Raw genomic sequence first — 23,592 nt, 5'->3', positions numbered from 1 at the left:
GCTTGTCTCTTCTTGAAATGGCCCAGCACGGTTCGAGCCTGCTTTCCAATTGCTGTGATAACATGGCATGAGAAGCAATGCAGCCTTGACTATTATCCCTATCACAGTAAATCCAAGAGCGGGCTATTTTTTGCACTTCGATTGCGCTATTGATTGCTTCCGTCAATTTTAATTGGGTTCATAAGCTATTTTGTCTAGAATTCTTTGTACTTCAACGTTGTTGAAATGTTAACTCCCTCACCTGGTATGAAGGAGCTCATGGGTTTCATCCCGACCATGACGGCCGTATATATTTGGAGGTTGCATGTTCTCCCCGTGGTCGTGTGAATTTTTCTCAGGGTCCTCTGGTTTTTCCCTCCACATTTAGAATCATGCGTTTAGAGTATTTGGCTGCTTTAAATTTCCACAAGCCACTTCGTTGAGCTTTTATTTGTGGCCAGGTCGCTTCTGAAAAAGCGCTATATAGTTCAGTGGGTCTTACCTGGTAAAATAAAACATAGTTTAGTAAGTTTAGTTTAAAAGAGATTTTGGACACAAAACGGATCGAAGCAGCTGCTGCCAACTATATTAAGAGCTGACAATCGATTTGACCGCAATTTACTCAAACACGGCCGCGTTGTAAAAAAAGTTGAGTCCAAGACTGACTCTTGCGGGCAAACACTTCCCAACTTCTCAATTTTCTTGTGAGAAGCAGCAACAGCTTCCCTAATCGACAGCAAGGTCGCTACTGTTGCAGCCCCCGGCTAAACCCTGGACTTGGTTCTGACACCGTGCGGGACTCGGTTCTAACCCAGTGCAAACTGCGGGGCCACACACTGGGGTGGAGGCAAGCCCGAATACTTTCCACGGTTAGCGAAAGTGCTCTTGTAAAACCATGCAACTGCTGCGAGCCCGAGCTCTGCGCATTCCTGGAAAGCAGCTATAAATAGGCGGTGGCGATGATAATGGCGGCCATTAGACCTCCGCGAGCAACACGGCAGAGCAAACTTTTTCCAAAACCACAGTCCTATTTTTTTTCGCCGCTGCTGTCGAACGCGAGAAACAAAGAAACACGAGGAGCATAAAAGAAAGCCACGACCCCCGCTACGTCAAGCAAAGCAATGACCGAGAGTGTGTTCTACCCATCTGGCACTGCTCTTTATTCAATCCAGATCCTCAACATTTTTAAATGCCCAGTTTTCCCCAGGAATGATAAACCTCGTATTTCTCTTTGTCATTGGGGTTTAAAGGGCGCTACGGGGAGGAATGCAGCCCCTCCATGTTTTGTGGTACAAAAAAAATAAAAGAAACTGACCCAGATACTTCCACTTCTGTTTTTTTTTCCCTGTTTGTTTTTTTATTTAAACAAAGGTCGCCCCCGCAAGCATGGGCGTGGGGTTCACAGGTCAAAAGTTCAACCACAGCTAGCAGCCAAACAAGGAGCTGAAGTCCGGCGTGGCATTTCACAAACACACGTTTAGCTGACTGCGCAGCGGCGTCGCGCGTCCTTGCAAACCTCCTCAAACATCAGCCTTTGTAAAGTTACACCGATCGCTGTCGGTGGCAACACGACGGAGCATCGGTTTTAATAATTATAATTTCTGTTTTTGTCCGCAGCTAGGGAAGGGACGTTGGGGGTGGCGGAATGTACGGTTCAACCGTAGACGCCAATAACAAGCAGCCGGGCGCGTGTTGCATTTTGCACGCTGCGTTTTCACCAAAACGCCCCTTTTCACGTTAAGCGCTCTCCGAGGCGATACAAACAGGACGATTATGAAACTACCGATGCAGAAACACAAGCTCTACATTCGACTACACCTTGCAGTTTAATCCACGTTGTTTTTCTCCAGTGCTCTGTTGAACAATGTTTTTTTCCACGAGGCATAATGGACACTGAGGGAGCGTCAACAAAAGGAAGGGTTTTTTTTTATTTTCATGACTGTGGGACAAGAAGCTGTGCGGCTACAACCAAAATGGCCCCGAGGGGGGTCTCGGTTTTGGGAGGGTGGGGGTGTGGGTGGGGGTGGGTGAGCGTGCGGGGAGGGGGCAGACAAGGGGTGGGCCTCCGACACACACAGGGGTACGACGTGAAGAGCCGCACGCACGCAGGCACTCGACAAACACCACCCTGGGATGCCACAGAGACCAGGACAAGAGGACGGGGATGGGAAGAGGGCATCTGTGTTTACGGTTTTTGCCGTGGGAGTTGTTTGTGCTGTGTAACAATTCGTCCCTCCTGTCGCCACAGCGATTTTACAAAATATTGCTCTTTGGCGTTGCGATTCAATGCACGACTCAATTGTTTTTTTCTCCTAATTTTTACCAGGATCCTGGGGATGCCGTATTAATCAAAATTCTATTGTACAATTGTAATGCACCTTCTCGTGCTTCGAATGCACAGTTTTATCTTTGCATTTTTACAGTTGTGCCTGTATAGTTGTAGTCGCTCCATTGGCCTAAGTACTAAATTAGCATATTATTTGCACTTGATTTGCATACATCGTGAATAATGAATTTTCACATGAATGATTCAATACCTGTATCTTGAGCGTACGAACCAAAAAGCATCGAAACAAACATGCATGCACGAATGCTGCATTGCACAGAGGGGCTGGGTAAGTGAGTTAGCATGGAGGGAGAGAGGTGGGGCGGCTGCTGCGTTCAGGGAATGCTTCAGAATCTTGACAGGGGGCAGAAATAAACATTAAATTTTCCCTTAGGCATGGCGCATGGCGGGTGAGGCAGGGGTGCGGCAGGCAGAAGGGGAGGGAGGCAAAAGGAGAGGGAGGGAGTAGGGGAGGAGATGGTGGGGGAAGTCTGGCGGGGGAGGGGCGAGAGCACGGATGAGAGGAGGAGGGTCCCCTTGGGGTCGTCCATAATTACCATCATTTTCACGAGCTCACAAAGGCTATGCTGTGGAGGCAGGAGTGCAGGACGCCCCGGACATTTCTATAATCCGACCACGCGCAGAAAGAGATGACACGACCGACAACATTCTAACGAGCGGGCGGGAGGACAAGCAGGAGGAGCGGCGGCGGCGGCGAGTAGGCGGGTTCTCGGGAGGCGAGGAAAAGCTGACGCGGCGTCACGCTTTCACGACTCACCGGTGGGGAGGAAGAGCGTCTGGCCCTGCTTGAGGACGCACTTGTAGCACTTGTCCACCAGGTCACCGAAGAACACCTCGCTCTGGTTGGGCGATGAGCTCCAGCGCTCGTAGCGGGCCAGGTTGGCACTCGACGGCTTGATCAGGTAGAAGATCTTCTCGCCCTGCGCGCCGGGAGCCAATCGACAAATGAAAGCCCGTCAGCATGAAAAACCAGAAGGTTGGGTGGCTCAAAGCGCTGGTAGTCAGCATTAGGGATGTGCTCCAGGATTTCTGATTTATGGGAGGAAGTTCGAACGATTCAAATATAATACTTTCTTTCTGACATCACAGGAAATGACATCACGTATTACATATATTCCGTGATTTTCCAAACACAAGTGGTGTCTAATGACATCGGATGAGGTCACTTAGCGAACAAGTTCAATTATTACGTAACGTAAAGTATAAAATAAAAAAATCTGAATTTGTGAATAAAAATCTCAAATTATTAAATACAAAAGCCTGGTCAGCTTGTATAAATTCATACCCCCACCAGAGATTTGATTAACGGATTTTTTTTATTGGGCCAGTATTTCAAAAATGTATAATAACCCACTCTGGTCATGAATCAGAAGAACAGCTGTTCACTTTCCACAATGTGACACTTGGCCACTAAGCCCAGTTTCCTATTACAAAACAATAACCGGTAAATTCAGAGCCATCTCTTGTTCCTCGAAGTGTAACGACTCGGCCCCAGCCACGCCGATTCCAGGATCCCAATCCCTTGGCCGCGATTCCTTTCAAGAATAAAAATCTTCGTCTCGTTGTTACCATCTCGTTTGAGCTGCCCGTGGCCCGACTGATACTACATGAGAAGAGTCCGCACCGCCGAGATACCGAGTTGAAATGCGGGTTTCAGCCACACATTATAAAAAAGCGAATTCAAGTGCAGCGGGCTTGATTTTGTCTCAACTCGGTCGCCAACGATTGCACCCAAAATCAATCACGTTAAGTTTGTCACTTAATTCGGCTTACTACAGCTCCGAGGCTCAAACATATTAGTTTGAGTGCCACGGGACGAACATCTCGAGAGCAGAACAACGTGGGACAGGAAAGCACCCCAAGCGTAGACAGGAAACTACTGAATGGACCTCTTTAATAAGTATAATGGTATAAAGTCACTCACTCCCTAACGTAACGATTTAAATGCATATAGAATGTAAATGCACTCCCAAACAGAGAGCTCTTTAACAAACAATTACAGGACTGACTGTATAAATTAGACAATAAAGACGGTAAAAAGACAGTACACATGAGACTGTACAGTGCATTAAACATCAGGGGATGCTACAATTTCCGTGAAACTTTCAAATGTACATATTAGGGTACGATGCCGTTGACCCTACCGGAATATGATTTAGCTTCTGGCTGTCGGAATAAAAATCTTCATGAAAAAAACGTTCAAATATTGGTCAAGCAAGTTCTGGCATATCGTGAGAGATGAGACAGTGAAGGGACAACTTTACCAATTACTATGTAAAGAATTAACACTACAGGCGTTGGCTCTTGCTGCAGAAAATCGCCCAAGAGGCAAACACTGGGCCGGAGCTGGGACGATTAGGCCGAACCCTTACCTTGAGCAGATGGTACCACACGGAGGTGCCGCCAAAGTCGATGTGGAAGTCCGTGTAGCTGTCGCGCACGCCCATGAGGCAGTACTTCTGCACGTACGGCCGAGGGAATACCGCGTCCTCGGGCCAGTAGTTCTCCACCCATGAGAGCTTGTGTACAAGTTCGGGCGCTTTCACCAGATCCGACAGCCTGCGCGCACGCGCGAACACACGCCGACAGCAGCAGCGTGGTAAAAGATGATGCAACTAAAAAACACAGATCTTTTATTTTTGTACAGAGCATACACACAATGTAACATGCATACTGGCCAAACATCCCAATTCTGTTAAAATACCTGCAAATTAATCAAATGGGATTACACGCAGTAACATTGCCCTCGACTGCATAAACTAGACAGGACCCTCCTGAAAGTGGCTTGACTCGGCGAGGCTTTGCCGTGTAACCAAGAGGAATGATAATTGCCGCGTGTACGAGGGGGAGGTACAGTGGCGCGATGGTTAGTACGCACCGCGCTACACACCGTGACCTGAGTTTGGTTCTTGGTAACGGCTAACATCAGTGAGGAGTGACATCCGAAATGGTCCGCGGTACTCTCCGCTTAACCAACCCGCAATGATAAGTGTGAAGTATTGTCGAACAATCTCCATGGCTGACACGGCACGGGAAACGCGTTCATCCGGCAGTAGATTGACAAAGGGCAGTAAATTATAACATTGTAAGTTTGTCTGTCCGATGAGTTTACAACTCACTAATTGGAGGACAAGGCCAAACTTGAAAAAGCAGTGCCTACAGACCCAATGATGCCTCCTGGATAAGCAAATGACACTGCTTTTGACGTGGAGACGCAGAAGAGGGGAGCACCTGGTGTCGGAGAACTCCAGGCTGATGATGTTGAGCACCTTCTGCCGCGACGTGCTGTTGTAATACTCGCAGAACTCCTTCATGGTCACCTTGAAATCCGCTTGCCGGTTCACGTCGATCACGTCAATCATCCGGTCCGAGCCTGCGCAACACGCAACGACGCACGGCAGCAGTCAAGAGCGATCATCGGCTTATTCACTGACTCACTCAACGATTCACTTTCTTTACAACTCACTGAACGCCTGGAATCCAGCACTGTGGCGGCAAGGGTTGGTGGGATCACACATTTTATGAATCTCCCTTCCCATCGGTGTCAAGCCGCCATATGGCCGGCGCAACCAGGAGAAGGCGCAACAGATGTGGACTCCATCTGCTCCATCTGTATGGGATAGTGTGTTGCTCCCTTGCACATATGGGTTTTCTCCAGGTGTTCTGGTCTTTTCCCACATGTAAAGACTCATATATAGAGGACTTGGGGGAGCCGGGGGTGTGAGGTGGCGGGTTTGGCGTCGGCTCTGCCTGGTTGCCTTCCTGCATGTCTGTGGTTGTTTGTGCCTCAATCATTCTCTCTGAGAGTGTGCCAAGTACAATGTGTTACAAGTTGATATTATTAACCGATTCGCCAAATCGATTTGTCACTCATCCACTCACCCATATGCCATTGCTCTAAAACCCATGCCTTTGATCTCACCCCCGGGGTTCACTAACTTAAGTTTTTATGCTCATTATGCAGGCATAAATCCATGCAAGTACTAATAAATAATGTTATCTTTTATGCGAATGATCCACTTACAATAATAAGAACAAAAGAGACAGAACATGATGAGACAAACAATACAAACGAGACCGTATAAACCAGAAGAAAATCAAACGAAGTCCAAAACCAAATCTTGACCCTGAATAGTGAATCATTGAATCGCTAGGAGGGCAGATGGGGGAGAATCATCATCGCATGTCTACTATCTTATGCAAACGTCCAAGGGTATCACTGGCTACGTCAAACATAGTCAAACATTTGATAACCAACCGCTAATAACACCCTCATCAAAGGCAACGTTAAACCAGCAGGCTGCACGCACACAAAGTCCAGACGCATGCACGTGTGCACAGGTGAGAGTCTAAGAGCCCCTCCCCCGTCCTCACACACACCCTTTGACCAGCATGCGTGCTCAGGTGCATAAACGCTGGTTTAGTTTGTTGTGTTTAGTTTGTTGTCCTTGCCCACACCTCCGATTCGCATGGTTGGCTACATACGGTGGCCAAAGAAGTTCAACGTACATACATACACCCATGGTCAAAAATGCTAAATTAGAGGCACGCTCGGGGGCTCGGCCCCTTTTACACCATCACATCAGAAGCATACTGCTGCTGCTGCAGCCGTAAAGCACTTTACGAAGCTTAACACGTTAAGCAAATAATTAACTTCCAATAGTGCTCGACATTTACTACACCACAGCATGCACGAGAAGTTAAAAACATGTAGCCTATTCACAAATAGCCAAGTAAATGTTCAAAGATGAATGCTTATTTTTACTTAATTTGTTTGTATTTTCCCCCAATTGTACCCGTCAGATTTGTCACAACAGTGCAACCCAACGCAGTTGAAAACGGCCCAAAGAAGCAAATATCAGAGTGGAGATCCCTCCAAGGTGACCTCTGGTCAACACACCGTAGAGGGCACTTGCCACTCACACTGCAGATGAGAGTGAGGTTCGTGACAAGACCGATACTGTAATTCAGACAGTTAAACTTTAGCCAAAACAAATTCAGAATGAAACTGAATGTGATGAGGCTTTATTATAATAATCAGTCCGGTGACCGGGCTGAGATCATTGACTCACTACACTTGAGGAAGCTGCCTGGATGAGAAGGACCTCACAGCAGTGCGAGCCCTGCACTCAGACCTCTGAGTCACCGGGTCAACCTCAAAGTTGAAAGTTGGAATGAAAATTCACTCCAGTTTTACAGAGACACCCTACACCCAGCTTGTACGGGAGTAAAGAGTGACATAGGCAAGGCATGGTCCTTCTCTCTACACTGCGGGCCCGGGGCTGCTCGTGGTTCTGCACTGAGTACCCATGAGAAATGAGAAGTATCCAGTGGACGGTGACACTGATTGTCAAAAAAAGACTTTTCCTCTTTGCATTCAGCAGAAAAGTGCCTGAGGAAATAATGCCATTGCGAAGACTGACGTGTGGAAGCGGACATGCCATGTAGGAAAAAGCCCGTCACCACGGGTGCTGCGGGGTTGGGAGTGGAGTGTGCGCACATGTGGGCTGAAAAGGGAGAAAGGGAAGGAAGCTTCGGCAATGGGTGACAAAAACACGGCCGGGTCCGAGGTTCAACGGATCAAAGTCGAACACAGCACTGGCAAGCCAAACCACGCGCTGAGCCGACCGCCAACAAGAACATCCCTGATGCGCAGCAGTAGCTTTAGTGCGTGCAAGCATTACAGGTTTAGTGTGCTATCCATAACAGAGGCTCTAAGTGTTATAACACTTGTACAATTTTCTCCTCGTGTCAACCCACGCTGGACGAAGGTCTTCCCGCTCTCGGACGCCTATGGGCGTTATTTGACTACACTTTACCACGCTAGTCAGTGTGGGTTGGTGGAGAGGGGTGGGGTCCAGGCCTGGTTCAGAATTCACTAGCCACTTATGTTAGTCGTTGCCAGGAACCGAACTCAGGTTGCAGGGTTTACGGTGCAGCACACGAACCAAAGCACCGCTGGTTCCAACCTGAGAGATACTTAGCAAATTTAAGAACTTCAGTAAACAACAACCTTGAAAATGATATCAAGTTTAAGGTTGGAGCGTTTTCCTGTTCAAACAAGAACAAAGCAGCAGCCATGCCTGTGCTGCAATCCTGAGTTTGTGGGTGGAAATATTACATTTTTCACTGATAGGCAGGCGTGAGTCTATCTATAGGAAAAAATCGCTATTGATTACCCAAAAAGTGGGGGTGATTTTATCAGCCCTTGACCAGGAGCTGAACTAAGCGCACTCACCTATGCGAGTTGCGTGTCCCAAACCACCTCGTGCCGCTCGGCAACAGTAAACGAGGAAGTAATAAAACTCAAGTCTGACTTGTAAAAGGAATAGGCACACGTTCTCAATGGGTTATCACCTGGTTAAATAAAAGACAATAGCCCAATGGCAAGAGAAATGGCAGGCAGGTGTGTGAACAGCAAGATAGCGTTTGACGTTCAACGAAGGTAAATAAGAGGACATCTATCGGTTGCTAGCGGACGGACGGACGAACTTGGGGGGGGGGGGGGTGGGCAGGGAGGGACGAGAGCGTACCAACATAGCGTTCCACGTCGGACACCGTGAACGAAGGGGGTGGCACAGTCATGCCAAGTCCGTCCTTCTTGCTCACAATGATGGGCGACGTGAATCCGTTCTCGATGATGTAGTCCGCCGTCAGCTGGCTCCCCGGCATCCTCCGCACCACCTCCTCGGCGCTGCATAAAAACAATTGCGGCAACCGCGCAGGGAAATTATCACCGCAATTGGCAATGGCACGGGGATCCGCAGCACATTACCAAAATCGGCAACGGTGACTGCTACTTTCACCAAGACCATCGCTCAGTGGTGTTCAGCACTTGCGGTAAGCCAGGTTTCCAGTTGGCTGTCGACAGGTAACCATAATTAGGAGCTACATCACTCATCACAACCGTTAAAATGGTTTTAACCAGTATTTTTCATCATCACTACTACCCTCACCACTACCGCCACTATCACTATTACCATAACAATCATTACTACCACCACCACCATCACACTTACCATGACAAGCACCATCACACACCTGCAGCAATGACCTTCACCATTACCACGTTCGCCCTCACTATTATTCCACAGCCATCGCTGCAACAATTATCACCCCCTTAAATATTGCAATCCTATCGTGGACTCGATTTAACCCAAATTGGGACAAGACCTCTTGTGTATTCGCGTTCGTCCATTATGATCTAATGAACCATCTGTAATTAGCGCTCTACTGGAGGCAATTAGCACTTGCCGCTTGGAGCGCCGACGTCGCGTGGTCGTCAGAAGTGGCTACGCGGAATTCATTTCCCCTTTTAATTACGAGCGACGGCGCGCTCACCCATGATCCTAAGCTACTTTAACTAAACAAAAATTTAACTCTTGATGGGATTGGAAGGCATTTTGGATTTGCGAGCCACCTTTGGATTAGTTCGTGTCTACAAACAAAAATCACAATTCACTCTCGTCATCACCGTCACCAACGCTAACACCACCACCAGTTTTAATTTACTCCCAGCTATTCCAACAAGTAGGCGTCACGGAGATTAACAGCGGCTGATTGGTACACTGCTTTAAACGCAAAAGCACGTCACCTCGCGACCTATTCGAACAGCAATTGGGTTTGAGTGCTAAAGCCACGCCGATTTAAAACTTCAACTGCTTTTCACCGGCTGAACAATGATCCAAGCCAAAAAAAATTCGACATGGTCTTTCAGCGGTGTCGATTTGAAAACATTTGGGATTCAGAAGTGGACGGGGTAGCTCAAGGGTCACAGCACTGCGCTGGCACCAGAGATCCTAGCTACAAACCTGAGTTTCAGCTACAAGATTCTCAAGTGTAATGAGTTTCTGGTCTCTGCAATGTTTGCATAAAATAAACATTAATCATTCAATTCGATTATTTGCTTTATTTGGCCTTTAACAGCAGTGAGCATTAAACAAATTACTCTTGATGGATATCCAACAAAACACACTGCATGGTGCATATGTAAGGCATGCCCTCTAGTGCGTATAAGGAGGCCTACTGAAGTCAACTCATCCTAGAGGACCCTTACCAGACAAAACGATATCTTGCTCACTGCGAGAATTCCAAATGGAATATTCATCCACTTGTCGCATGACACCAACACTATAAAATAACATATAATTGGTGGGGGGGGGGGAAGCCAAAATGTATTTTACAGAATACGCTCATGTAAAATAACCCTTGTTCGTTTGGCAGTCGGTTGGTGAACGGGTCAAAGACTCATTAGCAAATGAAACCAAAAGTTGCTCAAACTGCCCTTGGCTCAATTCCATGCGTTAACTAGCAGAGACGGCACGTTTCAACGACGCAGAAATGTCAATGTGCTCCCCTTTCTCTCACTGAAATAAAGCCGAGGGTTGTCGGCAGAGCTACAAATTTCGGCTGGAATATTGAATGTCTGCCGACTCATTAGCGCTGGGATCACCGCTCCCAGCCGCCTCCCACCACCCCCTACCACCACCTCCCCCAAGCCTCTCACCTGGGAAACGAGCGGCCCTGGAGCTTTTTAACGAAGACGGGCGTGCCGGTCTGCACAGGCTTCCCGGTGGCGCCGCCCTCAGTGTAGTCATGGCGGTGCCAATTCTTGCGCTTTTTCACTGCGAGCGCACACGCAAACACACGCACACAGACGGGGCATTGAAAGGGGGCGAGGGAGAAAAAAAAATTAAGACATATTAAAAAAAACACAAGCAACAAAGAATTTATTTTTGTGGAAACTTGAATCGGCTCGGCTCGACTCGCCGAGGGGACAATTGTAAGAGCCCCCGTCGAGACCCGTGAATTTAAAAACCTCTCTAGGCAAATGTCACTCAACGCTTTACATTTTTTCAGATTTTTTAAAGCCCAAAAAACATATCACCGGCATAATCAAGTGTGGGCAAATTACCCTAACGCCACCGTGGTGGGGGGGGGGGGGCACTCCTGGCTCAGCACCATGGCTACAGCAAGAGATGCAACAGCACGGGGAAGACAATCTGCAGCTCATCGTAATTTTTATTGGTCTCGTTTTCCTGGGTTTAAAACCTAGATTCAAACCTAGGATCTTAGCAGTGCCTCCCCAACTGACGATCTATAAGAGACCCAAACTTAACACTAATAAAATAATCCCAATTATAATGTGTCACCAAGCAATCACTAAACTGATAAAATCGTTACCAAAGCACACAGACTTGCTGTTTACCTGCATTGTTACATTTGCTGTGTAATTGTCAGCATTTTTTACAACTATCAGCATGTAAAATTACTATTTTAGAAATATATTGCAATTTTCAGCCACTTTTACGCAATGCTCAAATTTCTTACAAGGAAACGTATCACGGTAAAGGTCTCAAACTTTAAAAACTAAACAAGCCGTTTCAAACATTGGCCACAACGCTGGTAAGTAAAAAACAACCCTGCCATGAATTCAACCAACCGAACTACGGGAGGAAACCAAGCATCTCATTTTTCAACGTTGGTAGAACCGCCATGGGTGGCGGGTTCCAATGGGCTGTCTCCGTTAACGTGTTCACATGGGAGGTCATCATAGAACGATGTTTACAAAAGCTCCGTTTAAACCCAAAGGCCAGCGCGGTGGGCGTTCTCGTAGCGTTAGAGCAATTGTGCGTACATGGTAAAAATCCCACGGTGAAAGTCCAACGTAGGCAGGCTTGGTGGACAACTAAACGATTGCAATCGCTCATGGCAGACACGACATTGATCCAGCACTTTTCGAGGTGAAGTATTCTAGATCACACAGAATTGAGTGCCATTCCTCTCTTTGTGTCTCAGCGTAATTCCAAGCATAGACCTCTCCACGCTTATTTGCGCAGTTTTCAGCTCGTTCCATTTTATTTTGTCAGTGTCCGTATTTCTGATCCGTCGTAGCAGGTAATAGGCAATGATTGAAAACTATTATTTAAACATCTTACGTTCCTTATCATTACAAAGTTCAGTTTTACAATACTTGTATTGTATTTTGCTAATGCACACATGATTCCTTGTAAAAAGGTTTCAGTTTTGTTGCCAGAAAAAAAAGGGGAAAAACCCTATTATTATATTTTGGTACTGGCAAAGGTCTAATAATATACACTCCAACCTGTTCGTATTTGTCTCTTTCATTTTGTTCTCAGTGCACCTTCAATAATTGCCCTAAGTACACATACTCCAACGTATTTTCCAGTTGTGTCCCTCCAACAAATGTCTCCATTCGTATAACTTGCTGTACTTTATTTTTGTTTGGTCAAATATATCCTGTGCCAACTTTTGCAGCCTTACTTACAGAACGAATCAAGATGGTACAAACAAGACTGCATGTAGAGTACAGACATGAACAGGCAGTGGAAAACCAAGTATAAAGCACAGTATAAATGAAAGAGTGAAAATGAGGTGGTATAAACGAGACCACGAGACATTACAAACGAGACAGAACGTACAGAGTAGGGACAAAACAAGGATGGAGACTAAATCTGTCAGTACAAATAAGATGGGACGGATCGTGCAACCGAAACAGTACAAGTCAGACAATACAAACGAGAGACAATAAATGACGTAACAAGCAACGAGACGGATTGTCCACATGTGAGACACAAAAGATGAGCCATACTGCACCAACAAGAAAGACACTAACACCAATGACACAACACAAGTGAGACAAAAGAACAACACGCTCTTGAATTGACTCATCCATCCAATGCATGACGATTCATCGAATCTCTGTCGGTGATGAGGTGGGGGGGGGTGGCCGTGCGGTGAACCAAACCGCTCCACGTCTAGCGAACCACCCTGGGACTTGCCAAGCTCAACCGCGAATCTTAACCGTGGCGAGACGTGGAGGGAAGCAGAACAAGCAGACGAGTCGGCCGCCGCCGCCACCGGGCGGACGTGCAGGCAGGCGCCGTCCGGCGCAACTTACTGAGCGAGCTCCCATGGGTCTTGGCGCAGTTAGGGCAGTGGTAGAGGTCGATGTCGACTGCCTGGTGCTCCTCCACCCCCACACAGCTGCCAGGGGGAAAGGAAGGAGGGGAAGACGGGGTGGGTGGGGGTAGAGGAGGTGGCCGGGTCGGGGTCCGGGCGAGAGGAAGTGGGCGGGAGAGGCAGGGCACGAAGAAGTGGGGGGGGGGCGTCGGGTCGTGGGTGGAAGGAGTGGGAAGGGAGGGTCGGGTGGCACACACAACACACACACATTTGTTACTGAACATGTGGATTAGAAGGAAGTCACAAGGACAGAAGGAAGGGCAGCGTGCAGACGCCGCCAACGCGCTGACACAAAGCGCGCTTAAATGTGGGACAGGAAATCTACGGGTCGGCCGTCGAGCTTCAGGGCGAGAAGTAGCAGCGCTTTCGCCGGCGCTGAAAATGCATTTTGCGGGGCCCTTTGTCTTTCCATTGTGAGACGGCGTGAGCTCGCAGGATGCCTGAATCACTGGCAAGCGTCGCCATGGCGACTGCCAAAAACTCTCATCAACAAGGGTCGTGCATAAAAACTTTCCTTACGCGTGCCGATTGCATAATACCCACGGCCGGGAGACCACTACTCATGGGAACACACGAGAGCAGAAGGGGGACTTCCCCCCCCCTCCCACACTACCTCGACAGAATGAGAACGTAGGAATCTCTCAAACACAAAGATTCCCTGTGCAGCCCAAAGACTGTGGTGTTACCAAGCGCATATGAAGACCTGAATAGCGCACGAGCGGTGTTGTGGCCAACACCATCGCCAACCACCTCTATCTCACCACGTGGTTATTTAAGGTTAAGATAATTTATGGGAGGTCCAGGACCAGATCACACATTCACCACTTATGTTAGCCATGGTTGGGACTCGACCTCCTGAGAAAACCAAACACAAAAACCACCAACCTCTGCAAAGACACCGATAACCACTAAGTGGTGGTGACGTCACAATGGTGCCTGTGCCAGGCTAGGTGCACAGGTCACTTTGATTGGCGCCCATAGTTTGCCAGAAGGTTATAGGGATAGGCCCAGGTGTAACTAAAATGGCCAGGTTACCATTCACAGAGTTGAGCTCAATGGGCTTCACCAGAAAAAAAGCTGACCGATTCACCCATTCATTATTAAACAATGCCTTATATGATGATGTAAGTGGGCTAACGTTTCAGGCAACGACCCTTTTTCCAAGCAGCACACGTACAGCACTGCCAATGCGGTCTGTTAATTTTTCATTTGAACTTGAGACCCACGTGTTATGGGTTAACAGAGCAGGGTAACTGGCAGCTCCTGTTTTGTGGAAACAAAGACGGAGATCCATCGTTTAGGCTTACAAGGGGGAGGCGGGCTGTTCAAGAGCACCTAACCACAGCCGGCGTGACACATAAGGGGGTGGTGTGGCCAGCACCACCTTTGTCTCCCCAGCCCCGAGAAATACACACGACACCAGTTACCGTTCCACAATGCACGAACCACTTGCACCACCGCCTCCCCCATACACACACAAGCAAACAACCAGTCACACACACACATGCATTAACGATCACACAGACAGGATAAAAAAAGACAAAGATCCCCTGTATAGCCTTAACGGCCGACACGGCACACGAAGGGGTTGGGTGGCCAGCACCACGCCTGACCGCCTTTGTCTCCCCAGTAGCGATGTTTACACAGCGCACCAGGTACTCATTTAAGGCTGAGTCTACCTAGAGGAGGCTCAGGACTGGTTCAGATCATTGTCATTGGTGTTGGTCGCGAGAGTTTGTAGCGCAGTGCTCTAACCGTCGCACTACCGCTCCCAAGACTCACAAGACACCGTCTCGCACACATTTCACTCGGTTGAATTCACTCATAGATAGTAACTGACACAAACACACACAAGATGACAAATAATGTCCCACGATCACAAGCACATTTTCACATCCACACACTCCGTGACACACACACACAATCAGTGTCACATGCACAGTCGCACGTCGAGGTCACACTGGGATGCTTTAACCGCGCATTGTGCGTTGTGACATTTTTCGCGGTGCGAGTCACTCGACTCGCGGTCAAAACCCACGCGCGTGCGCGGGACAAGCCCCCTTTTTCTCTTTCGCCATCCTCCCGGTCGCGTGAAAGGAAAGCACTCGCGTGCGTATTAAGGGGGCATGGCGGTGATACATATATATTAATACGTATTCATCATCGCTTGCTGCCTATCAACGTCGTTCTGATGACGACGATCCGCGAGGGAAGAGGCCAAGGAAGAAAGGGAAGAGGGTAAGGAAGAAAGGGAGAGGTGTGGGGGGTGGGGGCTTTTGGCTGAACGCCCCCCCCCCCGCTGCCACGCACGACACGACCCGAGAAAGTAAACATCGCCAGCTTTGTCGTGCAATACGCGGCTACCGTCAACGGCCGGGGACGCGAGCAGGCAGAGGGAGGGAGAGATGAACACGAGACGAGGCACAGGAAGTGGAGGGACGGATGAACAAGAGAGGAGGTAGATGGAGATAGGAGGTTGAGGGACGGACGAAGGGAGGAGGTAAGAGGAAGGACAGAACGAGGGAGAAGCTACAGGGAGATACGAGGAAGAGGAGGGAGAGATGAAGATATTAGGTGGAAGAAGAGGAGATTAACAGAGGGGGTAGGAGGATGAATGAAGAGAGACAGTAACAGGAAGAGGGAGGAAATGGGAGAGGAGGTGGAGGAAGAGGGGGGACGGAGACACAGAAAATGAGGTGGACGAGGAATTATGTAAGGGAAAAATAGGAGACAATAGAGGAACGGTATAAGAAAAGTGCATGAGACATTGATGGGAAGGGGGTGGAGGATGAGGAGAGGAAACGAAGTGGATGAGAAGATGTAGAGGAGGAGCAATAGGAGAGAACAGGGAGGAGAAACGGCAATGGAAGAGTGTATTGTGCCTTGACGCATGGATAAAGATGACAAAAGAGGTGGGATAAAGGTAGAATTAATTAGGTTAGATGAGGCGAATAACTACGAAGAGGTTATACTGTTGAGAAAGAGGGTGAGAACGTGGACGATGAGGAATGAGGATGTGAACGATTAGGAATGAGGATGTGAATAAGGATGTAAAATACAAATAGGGATATGAATGAAGTTGAATATGAAGGCATGAATGAGAAATTTAAATGATTAAGTGAATGAGATGGCGGTGCAGGATGTTATCTATGAATATGATAAAGTAGATGACGATGTAATAAATAATGATTTTTTACACAATTTGATTGGAGATCAGTGAATGATGATGTCGTTCAATAACATGATCGCAGATGATGTGCATGTGGAGTTCACGATGATGTGGAGGACATGAATACGAATGATGGCTATGGATGAGGCCAGGAATTATGACTTGAATACTAATAATGAGGGTGTCAACGATTAAGATGAGGATATTCATTACATCAACAATCATGTAAATAGTGTTATGTAAATGTTGATGATGTAAATGATAACGTAAGATATTGACAAGGATGTATATCATTATGCTGTGAATGATATAACGAGGATGCGAATTATGATGCGAATGACAACGATAATGTTTAATAACTACGTTGTAAATTATGAGGATGTTAAAAGATTTGAACACGGATGTGAACGATGATTACGATTCGGATGATAATCACGACGTCGATGAAGATAAGACTGGAAACAATGTGAACGTGACGATGTGAATTATGCGAATGACGATTATGTAAATGCCGTGAATGATCTGGACCATGACGACGTGGAGCGACGGGACAAATGACGACGCGAACGACGAGGGCCGTGGATTGTGGCTCGCGAGGACGCCAACGATGTAGTCCGGATGACGATTTTGTTAAACGATGGGAATAAATGGGAGCGACGCTGACGACATGCATTATGCGATTGAAGGTAAATGCCGCGAACAGTCGATGCGAACCGCGGGCGTTGCGAAACGTCGCGTAATTACGCGAATGATAACGATGCCACCGATTGAGGGCGAAATGATGCGAGCGCGACGCTGCGAGCTTGGTAAGGAATGACAATGAAGAGGTGTGTACAACAAAAAACGATGACGACGATGACGGCGGCGACTTAACAGGCGGCGCGTGGTTAGGCACCACGGGCCGCCATGGACACTTTTAAGTCACACACGCACACCCACCGCTCCGGCCTCCATCCCTCCCCTCCATCCCCCCCCTCCATCCCCCAACCACATCGACGACACCGTCCCCCCCTCTCACGGCACACCGGCGGGCACTCAACGCGCACACTCACAAAACAATCTCCTCCTCTCTCGCTCTTCCAGAAACCGCCCCCGAACAACACACAACCGTTCCCTGTGCCAGCGGCGAAAGTTACAGGGAGGACGATGAGAGGGGAATGATGGGTGGGTGGGTGGTGAAAGAGCTTGAATGTGCAGTTATGGAAATGAAAAAAACTAAAAAGTTACGGCCAAAAAGGCACCGCCGGCTGATTCAGGAGGCGATCCCTTTAAACGTCTTTTGTTTTGATCGACGGCTGTGCGGCTGCGTCCCCCCCCATGTCATTTTACGAGTTGGCTGCTCGCCCGGAAAGACCACTATATTTTCCCTCCTCCTCGTCCTCCTCTTCTCGTAGTCTCTCCACGAGAACGAGTCACTCACGAATTTACTCGGCTGTAAACTCGGTCACCCTGACCCCCCCCCTACCCAACGCCTTTAACTCCTCCACCGGGCCCAGCACTGACCACGATCTCAGTTGACCGGGGCGCCGACGAAATACAGATACGGAGGGTGAGAATAGGGTGGCAGCGCGAGAGATATGGAGACAGGAACGGGAACGACGAAGCGACAGAGATGGGGAGACGGGGAAATACTTGGCGAGAAGAGACGTGGGGTGAGAGACGCAGCGAGAGACGTGGGGAGAGAACGAAGCGAGAGATGGGGAGACGGATCGAAACGAGACGGAGACAGATCGAAACGAGACGGAGACCGGGGAGACACGGCGCGAGAGACGGTAATACAGATCGAAAGGGGGAGACAAAAACAACGCAGGGGAGACAAGGTGACACGGAGCGAGATCGACGAGGGAAACCCTGACGCACAAGTCAACCCGGTTCGCTCGCACCCCGAATCAACAACCACCGCATCGAAACAACCGCTGCTTACAACCCACAGCCAAAAAACTAGCGCTACCGAGCCAGCTCGCTTTCCATCACCAAACCAACAACACCGCTCCGACCACCGACACACTACATAGCCATCAACAAGCCAGCCGAATCGCTCACGATCCCCTTCTCGCAAACCACTCCGCCATCTGACACCACCGCAACCACCACAGCTACCGGCCGCCGCCAGCGAACAACGCCGAGGACAAGAGCCCCCCCACCCCCCACCCCCCACCCCCCACCACCACCACCACAACACGGACGCAGCCGGACACGAGACACCGAGGCGAACCCACGAGAGCCGAAACAACAATAAAAGGAGGGCCGCCCGCACCTGCCGTGGAACCAGTCCTTGCACACGTCGCACTCGATCATGAAGCGGGTCACGTCGTAGGGCAGGCGGCACACGCAGTACACGGCCGCCATGTCGCGGGCCGCTCGCTTCGCGTCGCCCACCACCACCGCCGCCGCCGCCGCCTCCTCGTCCTCAGCCGCCGCCGCCAGCGCTGCCACCGCCGCGTCCCCCCTCTCGTCCGTCCGCCTCCCTCCCCTGAGCGCCTCTGTCTCGCCGCCTCCACATTCCCTACAGTTAACGCGCGCGGCTAGCCCGCCTCGGCCAATGGGCGGCGACGGTGCGGCCACCACGTGCGCGTCGACGATCAATCGCGCGCGACGCCGCGCGCGTGCGGCGTGGGAAATGTGATGGCGGGGCGGGCCCAGCGGCGCGCGTTTCGCCGGCCGCCTCATTCGCGCTTCTCTTTATGACCGCGCGGCGCCCGCCTCTCGACGTCTCTCGCGGGCCAACGAAGCCAAATAAAAATGCCCGGGGGCCACCGCCATCGTGCCGCGGGGCCACCCGACGCTGGTAGACGCCGCGGAAGCTTAGATTTTGGCTCCTTATTATTCGTATTTTCTATCGCGAATATTCACTGCCGAAGGTGAACGCTAACGGCCGTATCCGCCCGCTGCGGATTCGCAAAGCTGGGGGCGGCTGGCCCGGTGACGTCATTGTCGTGTGTTTAAAGCCCCCCCCCCCAATAGCCCTCCCCCCTCTCAGCCCCTCCCCATGTCACCCACGCCAGTTCAGACTGGGCTCGGAAATTCCTGGCAGGATATGACCACGCGTCGGCATAACGTGACCAACGGCGTCGGCTGGGTTTAACAAGTTAATCACACGGGCCAGCTAATAAATTAATTAATTGGCGGGCTCTTAATCGACACTGGGAAATAGAGGCGAACCCCCGTGCCCTTTGCGGGTCGCGAAACGCGGTAAATTTACGCTAAATGCCAGATCCGGGAACGACGCGGTGGACAGAGAGAGACTTTGGCCGGTCACTCGCGTTCTTGGAACCGTGACAATATTTACCGGCCGTAGAACGAATAATTTGATGTAAATCATACATTACCGAATTCCCCTGATTACATCGCACCAAAAATAAAACCTTGTGTCGTATGTCAATGAAGTTATGCACGTCTTGTCACGTACACAACACACACACACACCTACTTGATGGCGAGACCCACCACACTTTTGCTTTTTAACGTACAAGGGGATAGGGGAAAGTGCGTCATAATCCAGAGAACACGGTATCATTTATACAAATTCATAAAACGAAAATTCAGGTTGCCCGTTGTGTTCCGATTCACAGAGGGTGGCAAATTGACCTGAACATCACAATTGGATCTGTCCACTCCTGCCCACCTCCCATAATAAACACCAACTCACACTGACCAAGGCACGGTGAAGTATGGTCAAATAACCCCCACGACCAACACGGCGTGAGGAAGGCCTTAATACAATAATGTGTTTACCACGGGGCTTCAGATTATACGTTAGACATTCAACGCCGAAGTACCCTTAGGCTTACAAAACTAACTTGACAGAGCAAACAAGCTTTAACATGCGACACACAAACAAGAGCAAAAAGAATAAACTCTTGAATATAATCGCGTCAATTACAATGAATCACGGCGACTGAAGGGAGGAAATTTTTTTTTCAAACTCGTGTCGGACAGCCCAGGACACACAACCTAAACAGTGCGTACGTGTACACGATAAGAGATAGAGATACGATGTGTATCTTACTTTAACCCAGGGGTTCAGTGATAACTTATTTGTTTAATTATCATTTAAGTCGCTGCACAATTCACGCGCCTGATGACTCTCAAGCAGGTAATACAGTCCGTAGTGTGGAGCGCGGAGTGTAATTTGAATCGGCGTGTGTGGTAACAAAGACATGCACGCGCACACCAGTTATGAATGACTTGATACGAATGACTGGGCCATAAACATCTGCCAGTACACTAGCATAGGTTCAAATAAGCCCGACTGCTGATGAGACAGCGGTTCAGAGTTTGCATCGAACTGCTGCTGATAAAATGATACACTCCTACAAGGGCATTCGGCTGATAGGATGTATAAAAACACTTGTATTTTTACGTGTAAAGATAGATTGTGTCTTCTTGGTTCTTTCGGTAAAGTCACGTACAGACCTGTTCTCCACCTGAGGACGGCTGCTTGCGTTGTGGCCGAAACGTCGTGAGAATTATTTTATTATGTTTTATTTGTATTATTTTATTATGTAGAATTTTTATTATTTTATTATTTCCATTCTACGTGACTTTACCGAAAGAACCAAGAAGATGAATCCCTGCAGTCACGAAAGCTTTAAATCGAAAGAAAAATAGATTATGTGGTGTATTATCCGCTTGTTAATACTGACCAAATGTTTAACAATCATCAGGCATGTGCGGCATGAAACACCTTTATATCGGAACGTGACAAATGGCGAAAGCGGAAAGGCATACAGTAGAGTAATGGGTCACGATGAATAGTTTGGGAAATCCTGCTTTTACCGATCTCAAGGGTTGTTTTTTCCCACCCTTCCTTAAAGCGGCAGCGCAAATTAAGGAAACATTAGAACATCTGAGATTTCACGTTGAACCCTGACCCAACCCCCAGCCGGCCTCTCTCAACTCGCGTCGATCCTGAAGGAGCAATTTAGGAAAACAATGCGAAGACCGAGCCCATCCCTGTGCAAACAGCGACAAAGCCTAATCTGCCCGGGGGACATGGTTTGCTGGTTTTTAGTCTGGCCGGTTCTGTCTATAATAACCCCAACCTGTCCGTCTTGTTCTAAGACGAATTACAAGCTCTTTTGATAGATACTAGGTTAAGGGATCGCACGTAGGCAATTTTGCGTAATCATATTCGTTATCGGCCATTACCTGTACAATGCTGGGTGATTAAGGCCTTCCCCCAAATCACCATCGCCCCTGACGGTGACACATCAAGCCTTCTTCTCGCTCCTGCACAGGGGCTCATTTCATCGCCCCTTTACCTTGCACATTTTCACTGACGCCACGTGTTCCTCTTCTCACCTCTCAGTGCAATGCCAAGCATGCACTTGTCCATGCTTCTAACTGCATTTTTCAGCTTTTGTTCCATGTTTTGTTCATGTCCACGATTTTGATCCACGGGATAGCAGGTAATATGCACCGATTAAATATGAGACTTCAACCGAAGCCAGAACCCATCACCAACGATGTTTCTGTAATGCAGTGAACGGGGCCTTCCGTGTTCGTGAAGAGCCCTTGCCTCTAACACCAGGCTTCCAGGCGGCATTTGTTAAGTGGGTCACACTGCTGATGGGAAGCAGAAGGTCAAATCCAGTCCAGAATTTGCCTGGTTAAACAAATCCTGTTGGAATATCGGTCCAGAAACCCCATACGCTGATTAATGGAACTCATGTTGTTTTATTTATTGTGGTGAAACAGACTCTGGTCTGTTTATGTAATTTTTGTCATTATAGTCCAGCCGTGCCTGATTAAAGACAAAGTTTATCTTATATTCCAATCCAGTCTGTTTATAATAAGACCCTGCCTGTATGGTAATGGCACAACCGAGCATTATTATATTCTAAAAGAATCAACACTCCACCTATTGTGTTCCAGCCATGCCTTATTATACCACTGAACATCATTATCAGTCAGATCCTGCCTTGCCCAAGTCCAATTAAACATTATATTCTAACGATGTCTTGTTAAAGTAAAAACACATCTTTCTTTAGTCTAACCACCTCGATTGAAAGCCAAACGTATTTACTGTATTGGCCATCAGAGCACGGAGACATCTGTATCTTCAATTAGAAGGGGAAATCATTCCACTGACATGAATATAAAAAACTCATTCAAGTATTGAGTAGATGCAAATATACATCCTGATCATTATTTGGGGAAAAACTGTTTGTTGTATCCATCCCAATTGAGTTTCTAAACTTTTACACGGCACAAATTTTAGTAGAAGAAAACATTAAAAACCCAGTGTGGGACAAATGCTCGGGGTCGGTAATTTCCTTCACCGACGACGCAGCGGCACCCGTGACAGAAAGACCAAACAAAAACACAGATCAATACAATTCCACACCCCTCTTCTCTAACGCTGCAATCGATCTGCAATCGTTGCCGGTGCATCGCCGCTCTTGCATCGGATCGCCACTTTTCAAAATTCCTGACACCGACAAACATCAGTCCTCTTAATATGAAAATCGATTCACAGCTGAAAGAGTCGTCACTGCATAACACATTTGTTAATGTTGCACCACTTTGCTTTTATCATTACAGCACCTTCCTTTATTTGTCTGGCTCTCGGGGCCACCTTTGCACGATGCACATCAATCACAAGAAAATTGGTTAATGACCCAACCTTAGCATACATTTAATTAGGACATTTCGGAAGGCGTGAAGTGTGGCCAACAGGGGTCCATTCTTCATAGGTCTGGTTCAAAAGGCCACTCAATTGTAAATAGCTCTTCGATATGCTTTTTGGGGTTGTACCGCATGTTGTTGGGCATGATGCCCGATGTTTCGCTGCATTTGTCGGAAGCGTCTTTAGTCAGTTCAAGTAATATCAGCTTGACCTTGATTATCAGTAGAAGCAGCATTAACAGCAACATCATAATCAACAGCATCAATATGTTAATCAGATGAACTTTCATTCTGTTCCCAAAGAAACTCCAAAAACGTGCAGCCAAACGTGAGACATCACGCTGGATAATGTGGTAGAAACCAAACACAGATCGGAGAGGCATACGGCACAACTGCGAATACCTAAACAGTGGTGGTCTTAAATTTCGATTTAAAGCTTTCGTGACTGCAGGGATTCATCTCCTTGGTTCTTTCGGTAAAGTCA

The 23,592-nt window shown here is 48.3% G+C and overlaps 1 protein-coding gene across 2 annotated transcripts in view; it reads right to left on the bottom strand.

Moving 5' to 3' along the window:
* Positions 1-23,592, bottom strand: part of LOC144732842 (uncharacterized) — a 65,626-nt gene that overhangs the window by 30,043 nt on the left and 11,991 nt on the right. The window contains exons 1-7 of one of the 2 annotated variants that reach the window (XM_078614467.1): positions 18,736-18,952; positions 13,248-13,333; positions 10,833-10,950; positions 8,860-9,020; positions 5,558-5,699; positions 4,699-4,885; positions 3,084-3,246 (exon numbers count right to left, since the gene is read on the bottom strand). In XM_078614467.1, the coding sequence (XP_078470593.1) occupies positions 3,084-3,246; positions 4,699-4,885; positions 5,558-5,699; positions 8,860-9,020; positions 10,833-10,950; positions 13,248-13,333; positions 18,736-18,827 (949 nt within the window). In that variant the 5' untranslated portion in view covers positions 18,828-18,952. Of the gene's footprint in view, positions 1-3,083; positions 3,247-4,698; positions 4,886-5,557; positions 5,700-8,859; positions 9,021-10,832; positions 10,951-13,247; positions 13,334-18,735; positions 18,953-23,592 lie in introns of those variants that run through there. The other variant, XM_078614468.1, reaches the window with a different exon arrangement.

Source organism: Lampetra planeri, chromosome 44 (assembly GCF_965212315.1).
Source record: "Lampetra planeri chromosome 44, kcLamPlan1.2.h2, whole genome shotgun sequence".
Lineage (NCBI taxonomy): Eukaryota > Metazoa > Chordata > Hyperoartia > Petromyzontiformes > Petromyzontidae > Lampetra > Lampetra planeri.
Note: the sequence above shows the minus strand (reverse complement) of the source record. Positions and strands in the feature narration are given on the sequence as shown.